This window comes from Vanderwaltozyma polyspora, genomic scaffold (assembly GCF_000150035.1).
Source record: "Vanderwaltozyma polyspora DSM 70294 KpolScaffold252 genomic scaffold, whole genome shotgun sequence".
Classification (NCBI taxonomy): domain Eukaryota; kingdom Fungi; phylum Ascomycota; class Saccharomycetes; order Saccharomycetales; family Saccharomycetaceae; genus Vanderwaltozyma; species Vanderwaltozyma polyspora.
This window is the reverse complement of record NW_001834511.1, coordinates 1,349-13,541: the sequence shown is the minus strand read 5'-3', so window position 1 is coordinate 13,541 and position 12,193 is coordinate 1,349. Positions and strand designations below refer to the sequence as shown.

At 37.1% G+C, this 12,193-nt stretch overlaps 1 protein-coding gene, 1 pseudogene and 1 further gene across 1 annotated transcript, besides 3 other annotated features; 2 read left to right on the top strand and 1 right to left on the bottom strand.

The window, feature by feature from the left end:
- On the top strand, window positions 1-3,108 carry Kpol_252p3 (uncharacterized protein; the record flags this gene model as incomplete). The annotated part of the gene is made up of 1 exon (XM_001642278.1): window positions 1-3,108. A coding segment is annotated over one exon (3,108 nt), but the record flags the coding sequence as incomplete, so codon positions are not given.
- A 995-nt stretch (window positions 3,109-4,103) lies between these two features.
- Kpol_252p2pseudo lies at window positions 4,104-6,786 on the bottom strand (annotated as a pseudogene).
- Window positions 6,787-8,576: 1,790 nt separating this feature from the next.
- Window positions 8,577-8,924: a sequence feature (similar to exoglucanase repeat family protein; correction of possible frameshift sequencing error).
- Kpol_252p1 lies at window positions 8,577-10,184 on the top strand (the record flags this gene model as incomplete).
- Window positions 8,928-9,623: a sequence feature (similar to exoglucanase repeat family protein; correction of possible frameshift sequencing error).
- Window positions 9,627-10,184: a sequence feature (similar to exoglucanase repeat family protein; correction of possible frameshift sequencing error).
- Window positions 10,185-12,193: the final 2,009 nt, after the last annotated feature.

Below are 12,193 nucleotides of genomic sequence, written 5' to 3'. Positions count from 1 at the left end.
GAAACACCAACTACTGCCTTCGAAACCACGTCTTACACCTACTGGACTGGTTCTACAGCCAACACCTTGTCGACTGTTACCACCACCTTCACTGGTACCGATGGTATCGAGACCACCGAGACAATCTACATTGTCGAAACACCAACTACTGCCTTCGAAACCACGTCTTACACCTACTGGACTGGTTCTACAGCCAACACCTTGTCGACTGTTACCACCACCTTCACTGGTACCGATGGTATCGAGACCACGGAGACAATCTACATTGTCGAAACACCAACTACTGCCTTCGAAACCACGTCTTACACCTACTGGACTGGTTCTACAGCCAACACCTTGTCGACTGTTACCACCACCTTCACTGGTACCGATGGTATCGAGACCACGGAGACAATCTACATTGTCGAAACACCAACTACTGCTTTCGAAACCACGTCTTTCACCTACTGGACTGGTTCTACAGCCAACACCTTGTCGACTGTTACCACCACCTTCACTGGTACCGATGGTATCGAGACCACGGAGACAATCTACATTGTCGAAACGCCAACTACTGCTTTCGAAACCACGTCTTACACCTACTGGACTGGTTCTACAGCCAACACCTTGTCGACTGTTACCACCACCTTCACTGGTACCGATGGTATCGAGACCACCGAGACAATCTACATTGTCGAAACGCCAACTACTGCTTTCGAAACCACGTCTTACACCTACTGGACTGGTTCTACAGCCAACACCTTGTCGACTGTTACCACCACCTTCACTGGTACCGATGGTATCGAGACCACGGAGACAATCTACATTGTCGAAACGCCAACTACTGCTTTCGAAACCACGTCTTACACCTACTGGACTGGTTCTACAGCCAACACCTTGTCGACTGTTACCACCACCTTCACTGGTACCGATGGTATCGAGACCACGGAGACAATCTACATTGTCGAAACACCAACTACTGCTTTCGAAACCACGTCTTACACCTACTGGACTGGTTCTACAGCCAACACCTTGTCGACTGTTACCACCACCTTCACTGGTACCGATGGTATCGAGACCACGGAGACAATCTACATTGTCGAAACACCAACTACTGCTTTCGAAACCACGTCTTACACCTACTGGACTGGTTCTACAGCCAACACCTTGTCGACTGTTACCACCACCTTCACTGGTACCGATGGTATCGAGACCACCGAGACAATCTACATTGTCGAAACACCAACTACTGCTTTCGAAACCACGTCTTACACCTACTGGACTGGTTCTACAGCCAACACCTTGTCGACTGTTACCACCACCTTCACTGGTACCGATGGTATCGAGACCACCGAGACAATCTACATTGTCGAAACACCAACTACTGCTTTCGAAACCACGTCTTACACCTACTGGACTGGTTCTACAGCCAACACCTTGTCGACTGTTACCACCACCTTCACTGGTACCGATGGTATCGAGACCACGGAGACAATCTACATTGTCGAAACACCAACTACTGCTTTCGAAACCACGTCTTACACCTACTGGACTGGTTCTACAGCCAACACCTTGTCGACTGTTACCACCACCTTCACTGGTACCGATGGTATCGAGACCACCGAGACAATCTACATTGTCGAAACACCAACTACTGCTTTCGAAACCACGTCTTACACCTACTGGACTGGTTCTACAGCCAACACCTTGTCGACTGTTACCACCACCTTCACTGGTACCGATGGTATCGAGACCACCGAGACAATCTACATTGTCGAAACACCAACTACTGCTTTCGAAACCACGTCTTACACCTACTGGACTGGTTCTACAGCCAACACCTTGTCGACTGTTACCACCACCTTCACTGGTACCGATGGTATCGAGACCACGGAGACAATCTACATTGTCGAAACGCCAACTACTGCCTTCGAAACCACGTCTTACACCTACTGGACTGGTTCTACAGCCAACACCTTGTCGACTGTTACCACCACCTTCACTGGTACCGATGGTATCGAGACCACGGAGACAATCTACATTGTCGAAACGCCAACTACTGCTTTCGAAACCACGTCTTACACCTACTGGACTGGTTCTACAGCCAACACCTTGTCGACTGTTACCACCACCTTCACTGGTACCGATGGTATCGAGACCACCGAGACAATCTACATTGTCGAAACACCAACTACTGCTTTCGAAACCACGTCTTTCACCTACTGGACTGGTTCTACAGCCAACACCTTGTCGACTGTTACCACCACCTTCACTGGTACCGATGGTATCGAGACCACCGAGACAATCTACATTGTCGAAACACCAACTACTGCTTTCGAAACCACGTCTTACACCTACTGGACTGGTTCTACAGCCAACACCTTGTCGACTGTTACCACCACCTTCACTGGTACCGATGGTATCGAGACCACGGAGACAATCTACATTGTCGAAACACCAACTACTGCCTTCGAAACCACGTCTTACACCTACTGGACTGGTTCTACAGCCAACACCTTGTCGACTGTTACCACCACCTTCACTGGTACCGATGGTATCGAGACCACCGAGACAATCTACATTGTCGAAACGCCAACTACTGCTTTCGAAACCACGTCTTACACCTACTGGACTGGTTCTACAGCCAACACCTTGTCGACTGTTACCACCACCTTCACTGGAAGTGGCGGCATTATTGATACTGATAGTTTTTCCGTGAAATATTCTTCTCTTATTGGTTATAGTTCTTCTTATGAGTTAGAAAGTACATCTTTTATTTCAAGTAATATTATGGTTAGTTCTTCCTCTAATATAGTGGAGTCATCGGTATTATATTTTAATTCTTCAGTTTGGTTATCGTTATCAGATTTTTCTGATGAATCTGTTACGTCTCTGTTAACTAGTTTACATGAGTCAAGTTCTAAGGTTATTGATATTGAGACAACTACTTCTAGTCTAGTAACCACTCCATGGATTAGTGATTATACAGTCACGAAGACTAGTCAATCATTTGTTTCAGTCACAAGTAGTTTCAATGTATCGACATTTGAAGGTTCGGCTAATAATCTCATCAAGAATGATATGCTTTACCTTATTTTCACTGTGTTGTTATCAGTGGTACTAATTTAAATATTTTTATGATTTGTTTATTTTAAATACTAATAAATATTGTACAATTTGGGTTTATTTTTACTCAAATCATTAAATTCTGAAAAAATTTATTGATAATTGTTGGTGCTGTGAATCAAAAATGCATCTTATATCTTGGAGGACTTTGTCACGTTTCATGATAAGAATGTCAACAATTGAACGCGAATATAACCTATATAAAGGACATAGTTCCTGAAGTAAAGATATGCACTTCTTGTTATTAAACAGAAGACCATAGAGATCTTTATATATTTAATACTACTGTATAGTTATTATAATAGTTTAGTAACCTCATAGAGCTTATAACTAGTAACCTTAAATACTTATATCTAAGGCTTGTTTCCCTAGATAAATACTTAATACATTATTATTTAATATTCCGGACCAAACAATGCATAAGGATTAGATAAAGGGTAGGAATAGTTTCATTTATCTTGAACACTACCCCTTTATACAGCTTAAGGATAGCATCTAATTATTCTAATTAGATGCTGGATTGCTGGATTGCGGATTTAGCTTCTAATGCTAACCATATTTCAACATGGGTAACCGAAAAAAATGTTACCAGTTTCAAAACCTTCTCTCCAAATTGAATTGGTATCACCAACGTGGTATTTCAAAAATTGTAAACAACTTATTGTATAATATGTGCTTACTAGTTATTATGACCAATAACCTTTGATAAATACAGTACTAAAGATTGATTATTTTTTAATTTGCTATATTTTCATTTCTACTAGAACATCGATCTACTACAGAGAAATATATTATATACTATCAATATAACAAAATACATGTCCTTAAGTTGGTTCCAACCAACTAACATGGCGACACTTCACACATGGTCGTGTCAGCCTTATCGATCCTGAATATAAGCAAAGTCCTACGAATCCTAACAAACCACTAGAATTTCCTTACTAAATAATACAACATCTCCCTCCTCTTCCTCTTGAAGAGACTTTGCCTAATAATTATTGGAAGTTACTCCACAGCGGCATCTTCAATCTAGTGGTAATTTTGTTAAACAAGTGTCTGGGTACAGCGATGGTAATCCGAGGTTCAACACCTCTGAATAAACAATAAACGAGCTTATTATTAACATCCCAACTAACGACACCCACATCCTCATTAATACGTTCTTCAATTTCTTCTTCTGTGATTGGTGCCCTTTTAGGATACATCTCATGTCGATCTAAGAACCTCTTCAAATATTACACGTTGATAACTCTATGCTTCTTTGATATACTCGGTAAATCAACTTCTATGCATTATCGTTAATCTTCTTCACTACCTTATTTGACCCCACATAAATAGGTTGCGTCTTCTGATATTTTTCATATCTGAAATGAGAGTCTCTATGTACTAAGACATAATCCCCAATCGTCAATGTCAATACCTTACGCGCACTATTATTCTGAACTTCCATGTTAACTGCACTGTCATCCAGGGCATCCAGGGCATCCCGGACTCTAAGTGCTAACATCTTCATATATCTTGCCATATCTACTACGGCGAAGTTCCTAGCTGATAACTCATTACCAGTTTCAATATTTGGTTCTAACGGCAACTATCCTACATCGGCTTCGAAAGGTGACATCTGCAATGTTCTGTTAGGTGTCGAGTTATATGCAAATTCAATATACGGTAGCCAATAATCCCAACAAGTGAATTCATTAAATGTATAAGTCCTTATCATACGATTTAACGTTTGAATAGTACGTTCCGTTTGACCATCTCTCTGAGAATGATTAGATCATGACATCTTCAGCTTGATCCCTAATCTTTCCGTAAGTTCTTGGTACAATCCAGCGGTAAACCTCGAGTCCCTGTCACTAACAATCGATCTTGGGAACACATAGTAACAAAACACATACTGAAATAACAACTGTAGTGCGTGCACATTTCAATGGTTGCTTAGCTGCATTGAAATGTGCACGCTCAGAAAATCGATCCACAACGACCAATGTGACGCTATTCCCTGAATCTGCAATTGGCAAACCTCCTACAAAATCCAAAGAAATATCCAACCATCTTCCCTCTGCTGCCTCCAGTAGCATCAGTAAACCTTGCTTCTTACGTTTATGCGTCTTCATTATCTGACACTGCGGACATGAAGTAACATAGTTACCCACAGATCTGAATAGATTAGACAAAAAATATCGTTCATGTATCTTATGATACGCTGCCAACACTCCAAAGTGTCCTCCGAACAAATTATCGTGATACAGATTCAGTATTGTCATCCGGTTTTTCATTGGAACAACTACTCTATCTCTATAATGTAACACATTCTCTTCGAATGTAAACCTAGATTTATATGACATTGAAAGCCTTAGCTTTTTCACAAATTTCTCAAACACTTCTTCGTCTGTTTTTGCTATCTTAGTATTATCATCAACACCTAGATATACAATGACAGCTGCCCTTAGAAGGTCTTCTTTTCAGTCACTATACCAGCTTTTCAGATCCACTTGTCCAATCTCCTCGATCATAGCGGTAGTATTCTCTAACGTCTGCGTATTCTCTGTAGGTTCACAAACCATACGAGAGAGTGCATCTGCTACTACATTTTGAGATCCTGGTAAGTATTGCAACTCGAAATCAAAATGAGCCAATACATCTATCCATCTTTGCACCCTGGGCGTAGGTTCTGTATCTCTCTTCAGAGATAAGAGGCTAATATGATCCGTCCTCAATATAAAATGATGTCCATGCAATAAGTACTTAAAATGCTTTAGAGCTTCAATTATTCCCAGTAGTTCCAATTCACACGCCGGATAATTCCATCGAGCTCCTCTAAGTGCCTGAGAGTAATATTCCACAACTCCAATTTCTTTATTCTTCTCACCAATCTCTTCTAATGCTGCTCCTACACCATTATTTTGATGCATCAGTTGTCAATCGATACCTTCTTTCCTCCTTGAAAGCCACTGACACGGGTTTCGATGCCAACGCACGTTTCAACTCTTGAAACGATATCTCCTGCTCCTGCTTCCATGGGGAAGTTTTCGCTATAAACTCTTGAATAGGTTTCGCTATTCTCGAACAATCTTTAATGAATCTCCGGTAATAATTGATCATTCCTAAGGATCTTTCAGCCTCCTTGACACTTGCAGGTGTCGGAAATTTATTAATCGACTCGCATTTTCCTTGTAATGGTCTGATCTGATTCTCACTAATATAATACCCAAGGTATTCAACTTCCTTGGCGGCGAAATGACATTTCTTCTTTTTCGCAATCAGTCCTTCCTCCCTCAACCTTTTCAATACCTTATCCACATGTTCCCAATGTTCTTCTAACGTTGTGGAATGAATGAAGATATCGTCTAGGTACACATTCGCGAAACTCATATCTCTAAACAAATCAGCCACATACCTCGAGAAAGTACCAGGTGCGTTTACCAATCCAAATGGCATAACTTTATACTCGTATTTTCCACTCGGCGTTACAAAAGCTGTTTTGTATTGATCATTTTGTTTCATTGGTATCTGGTGATACCTACTATGAAGGTCTGATGTTGTAAAAACCTTTGAATTACCAATATTCGCTAAAGATTGCTTGATCCTTGGTAATGGAAAAGGATCTTTAACCGTAACCTTATTCAGCTTACGGCAATCGACCCATAACCGATAAGTATCATCATTTTTCTTAACCATAACGATGGGTGAACTAAATGGATATTTTTAAAGTTCAACAAACTCCTTCTGTATCAAATCATCAATGATCCCATTTACTTCTCTTTCCATTTTCGGAGTTACTCTGTCCGGTTGCGAGTGTGGAATTCTCTCGCTGTCCAGGAATTACCTCGATTTCATGTTCATACATGTGTCTGAAACGGTGTCCTTATATTGTGTTGATGCAGGTTCCACTCTGAGAAGATACTGTTAATAGTTTCTTGGTTGTCATTCAATTGTTGATTCATGTCAAACTATATTATTTGGAAGCTAATAATTATTTGTATTATACATTTATAGAAAGTTTAGATAGAGGGCAGGAATAATTTTATTAATATCGAAAACTATCCCTTTATATAACTTAGGGTCTTTATTTAATTATTCTAAGTATACTCTGGTTTTTCAGTTTTACCGGTTTACCGGTTTGTTGATTTACTGGTTGTGCTTGCTGTGCTTCTACCGCTAACCATATTTTAACTGCTTGTTGAAATATCGTATAAATTCTACCGATAACGCAATACCTTCGATATTATATGTAATATTTCTGTAAAGATATGATTATAATATAAAACAAACTGCTTCAGGTTTGCAAATACATTTTATTTTATTAACGATTTCATTGATTTTGTATAGTCATGTTGATTTTTGTTAATGAAAGACATTTACAAGAAGGTTCTAAAAATAAAATTACCGTCTTGTTATTTATTGGCTTTGTATTATTCCGTTGTTCTCTCAATTTCTCTAAATGGTAAGTCCCATTGATAAAACTAAAGTTAATGAAAGTAGAGGATAGATAATTTCTATAAGTGTGTAAGGTGAAATTGGGGTTCAAACTTAGTATTATATTACACATTTTTGACTAGTATACAATTATAGGTATACAGAATAAATATCAGCTATTAGGTTCAGGTTTGCATCAGGTTTTAACAATATTGGTAACTTCTTGTATAGTTCGCAAAGTTTAAAATAAGTAGGAAATATAGGATCGCTTGAATGAACAAATAATCGTTGTTGTTCTGTCACCCCAATATATTATTATTTTATCAAATGGAAGTACATTATTCGAAACCATTATATTATACCACAGACTAGTGTATCTAGACAGAGTGATGTGAATATTGGTCTTCTCGAAACATAAGACAGAGTGTTTCTGCAGCACATACACTGGTTCCTTGTTCCTTTCGACTGTTTGCCATAAAAGGCAGTGAAAAGGTTGACCACAGACCCACGTATTAGCTCGAAATGATTTTAAGTTCTGCAGAGTTATTAGAGCACGATCTTAAGATCCTGATGAACCCAAGCACACTCCTGCAACTTTCCCCGGCAACTGCAAGGTATCCATGGAAGCTGTACAAGGTACACTACGGAGAAAAAAGGAACGAAAAATTTTCATTCCTTCTCCACAACCGCTTCCAATGTTTTCCTATCTTGTAAAATTAAAGGTATGAAATGGTATAAATACAGGAATTATTTCAGTTACGAATACTGTTTCTTGAATTTCACGATTAAGAATTATCAGATACCAATTTCTCTTTAGACATATAATCAAATGTGTTTTACTTGCGCTATAGATAACTCTTGGTATAAATATATTAGTACTATTGTCTGTGTTTTACAATTTCGCTCTCAGTTTCAATATTGAAAACATTGCATTAGGAAAAGATGAAGACGTTGCAGTAAATCCAGAATATCGAGGACAGTATAAAGGTATTAATATTGGTGGTTGGTTGGTAACTGAACCATACATTACACCATCACTATACAAGGACGCTATGGCTCTGGCAAAGAAAAAAGGATCAAACGTGACTATCATTAACGAATACACTTTATGTGAAGCATTGGGATACGATGATGCTAAGGAATTATTAGACAATCATTTCAAAACCTGGATTACCGAAGACGACTTCAAGAAGATTGGTGAAGAAGGGTTCAACTATGTTAAGATTCCCATTGGATACTGGGCGTGGAAGATTGACAATACAACTAATTTGTATCCAGGCAATCAGACTTTCAGCGACCCTTATGTGAATATCAATCAAAAAGAATACCTTAACAAGGCTTTATACTGGGCATTAAAATATGATTTGAAAGTGTTTGTGAATGTATATGCAGTTCAAAATTGAACAAATTACTTTGATTTAGATTTAGAGAATTCTTTATGGGAAAATCAAAATGGAATTAGAGTAATTTCTTCAATTCTAAAAGATTATTTTGATTATATGTTAAACATAGATTATCCATCTTCTTTGGCTAGTTTGGAAGTTACATTTTCCCCGATGTTAGCTGTATGGCCAGCTGAATCCTATCAGATTAACTTTTATACCGACCTTTTTGACTACTACCAAACCACAAAGGACAGTATTAGTAACCCAAATCCAAATATTACCTTTACTATTCAGTATAGTGGCCCAGTCTATAACATGACATACCATGACTTGGATCTCGACTTTTATAATAGTTCCAGTCCTTATTACAAGGGAGTCGAATATAAATCAGATTCGCAAATAGCTGAATGGGATCAAGTATTTCTTCAATATCGTTTTGCAGAATCCCATAATTTTGACATTGATCAATCCATTGAAAATATTGCACATAATTTTAACTATAAGAAAAAAATCACCGGTGAGCCAGCATTTCCTATTACGTTTGTGGGTTCCTGGAGTAGTGCATTGACTGATTGCACACCTTGGATACATGGTATTGGTTATGGATCATGGTACGATGACACATACGATGAAGATACAAATTATGAAGTCAAAAATGAATACGATGATATTGACTATGAAAACTATGAAAACTATACCTGTGTTTCTCAAAATTAAATTGAGGAATGGCCTGAAGAATACAAAATTCAAGTAAGAAAGTTTATTGAAACTCAATTATCGCATTACAGTACTTATACTAAGGGATGGTTCTTCTGGAACTGGAAAACTGAAAGTGCATCTGAATGGGATTACCAAAAATTGAGGGACCACGATTTGTTTCCACATCCATTTGACAATTTTACGTATTATGAAGCGAATGGTGAATTGAAGTTGGCTGATTCCGATAATGAAAGTTCTATATCCTCTGTTGAAACGTCGTTAGGTACCTCTTCGAGCAGTCGTATTAGTACCGTAAGTTTAGACATGGCCCCAATTTCCAAATCATCAAGCAAGAGTGAGAGTTCAAGTGTTTCCATGCGTGGTGGTAAAACTAGCTCAACCAGCTCGACTCATGTCAGTCAAAGCAGCTACACCAGTTCAACTCATCCCAACAGCACAAGTGCTTCGCACAAAAACGGGTCGTATACCATTAAGAGTCCTAGTATTTTTGCTTCAATATTTTCTTGGAGTTTAATGATGATATGTTTTACTTGCGGTATTATGTTGTTTGTCTAAATAATCAGAGTTATCAAGGCAGGATTGTAATATTATATACTTTTATGCACACGATATCAATAAATATGTAAAATTAGCGGAATTGAAACTGGAACTGTTGAGAGAAGGTTTGCAGAAGCAGCGAGACAGAATTGAGTTGGAATCAGATATGCCTCGCATCCCATATTGTTATAGATTTATTGGAAACTTATGATAAGTTGAAATATTATTGACACAGAAGGATATAAATTCGATTATCGCACTTATTTTGGGCTTACTTAGAAACTGAGTAACAATAATCGAACATAATAGATCTAAATTTTTGTTCAGATCCTATTTGTTGTACCTCAATTATACAATTCATAATTGAATTTTATCTCTTAAAATATCAATATCATCACAGAATCCCATTTATACCAACTCTAGTCATATTACATCATGATTTTGTTTAATTCGCTATACTATTAATGATGTATTAATTGGCGTTCTAATCAGGAATTTTGCAACTGTGTCATTGCATAGGTAGAATGGGGTTTAATCCATGTGTAGTTTAATTTATATATTATATAGTGTGTACTTCTGATAGATATATTATCACAACCAGGTAACTGTTTACTCTTTGACTGTATAAGCTAACATATGTATTTGGAATCAAATATTGGGATAGAAAGAAAAGACCATTTGGCCAGGTAACAGAAGATAAGAGGGAGGATGAGAGGACGGGGAAATATTAAGAAGCGGCCCATATTATATTTATGATTGAGCTCTGAAATTATATGTACAATTTTTCAAGTGAATTCCTTGTGGCAGATATATACACATTGGCAGCAGGATCCTGGATTCTAGGAAGACATTGGATTGTTATTGAAGATTTAGTATTCAACAGAAACATATACCTTTTGATAAGTTGCAGTGTTAGCATCTAATACATATCGAACAGTTCCAAGTTATTAGATTAAATGTGTGTTAACATATACCAATGTTACAATTACTTCCATGCGTTTATTTCATTTTAGAAAAATGCCGAAAACCTAAATTCGAATTGCATCACCAAGAGATATTATTGCAAACTGAACATGTTTTTAATGTCTGTTAATGTAATTTATTGCATCCAAATAGTGTTTTTCTTTATAATCGAATTAACAGTTTAAATTAAATGGATCAAGTTGAATTTACTTCCTTCCCAAGTTAGTGTTGAAGTAATATTCGTATTATATTTCAGATTTGAAATATTTATTTTACCTTACTTCAATTCATTAAAATATTATACTAATTTGCCTGATATTAATTCCAGTGAATTATTTTATTATCAAGCAGCCAGCGAATTGAAATATAAGTATGCTTAAAAGTTCTATTTTATAAAAATATTCTTTTTTATAAAAATATTCTTTTTTATAAAAATATTCTTTTTTGGATGGAAGTGGTAGTAGAATTGGGATTGGAAAAAATAATAAATGTAGCAAAATATGTTAATTTACGGAATATCAGATGTTTAGAGGGAGAACTTGGTTGGGAAGATAAGATTGTTAAATGCCACATTGTACTATAATTTAGGTAGAGATATTGTGTGTATGGATTATTTGATTATGAATATTTCGTGTAGTATATTAGACTATATACTAATATTTGGTGATATGATGACGGATATTACAATAATGGATTTGATTGGGGGATACCAGCTCTTCGAAAAAACAGAAATATCAACTTGTGAGTCCAACATTATTCACAAAGCTAATATATTGGCCAATCAAATAAATATAATGAATATGGAAAATAAAATCTATTTCTTTGTTTATAGACAATAAATATTAAAACATTATGTAATAGATTTATACAATGATTATCAATAATATGAAGATTCAAAATATGAAAGTGATATAACCAATTTAACGTATTTCAAGAAACAATAACTCGTTGGAACCTATACAATTGGTTAGTATTGAATTTTGTGTGTTGGAATATGTTCAGTATTAGAAATATGACCAGCAAACCAGCAGGATGGAATAGGCAGCAACTAATTTGAATAATTA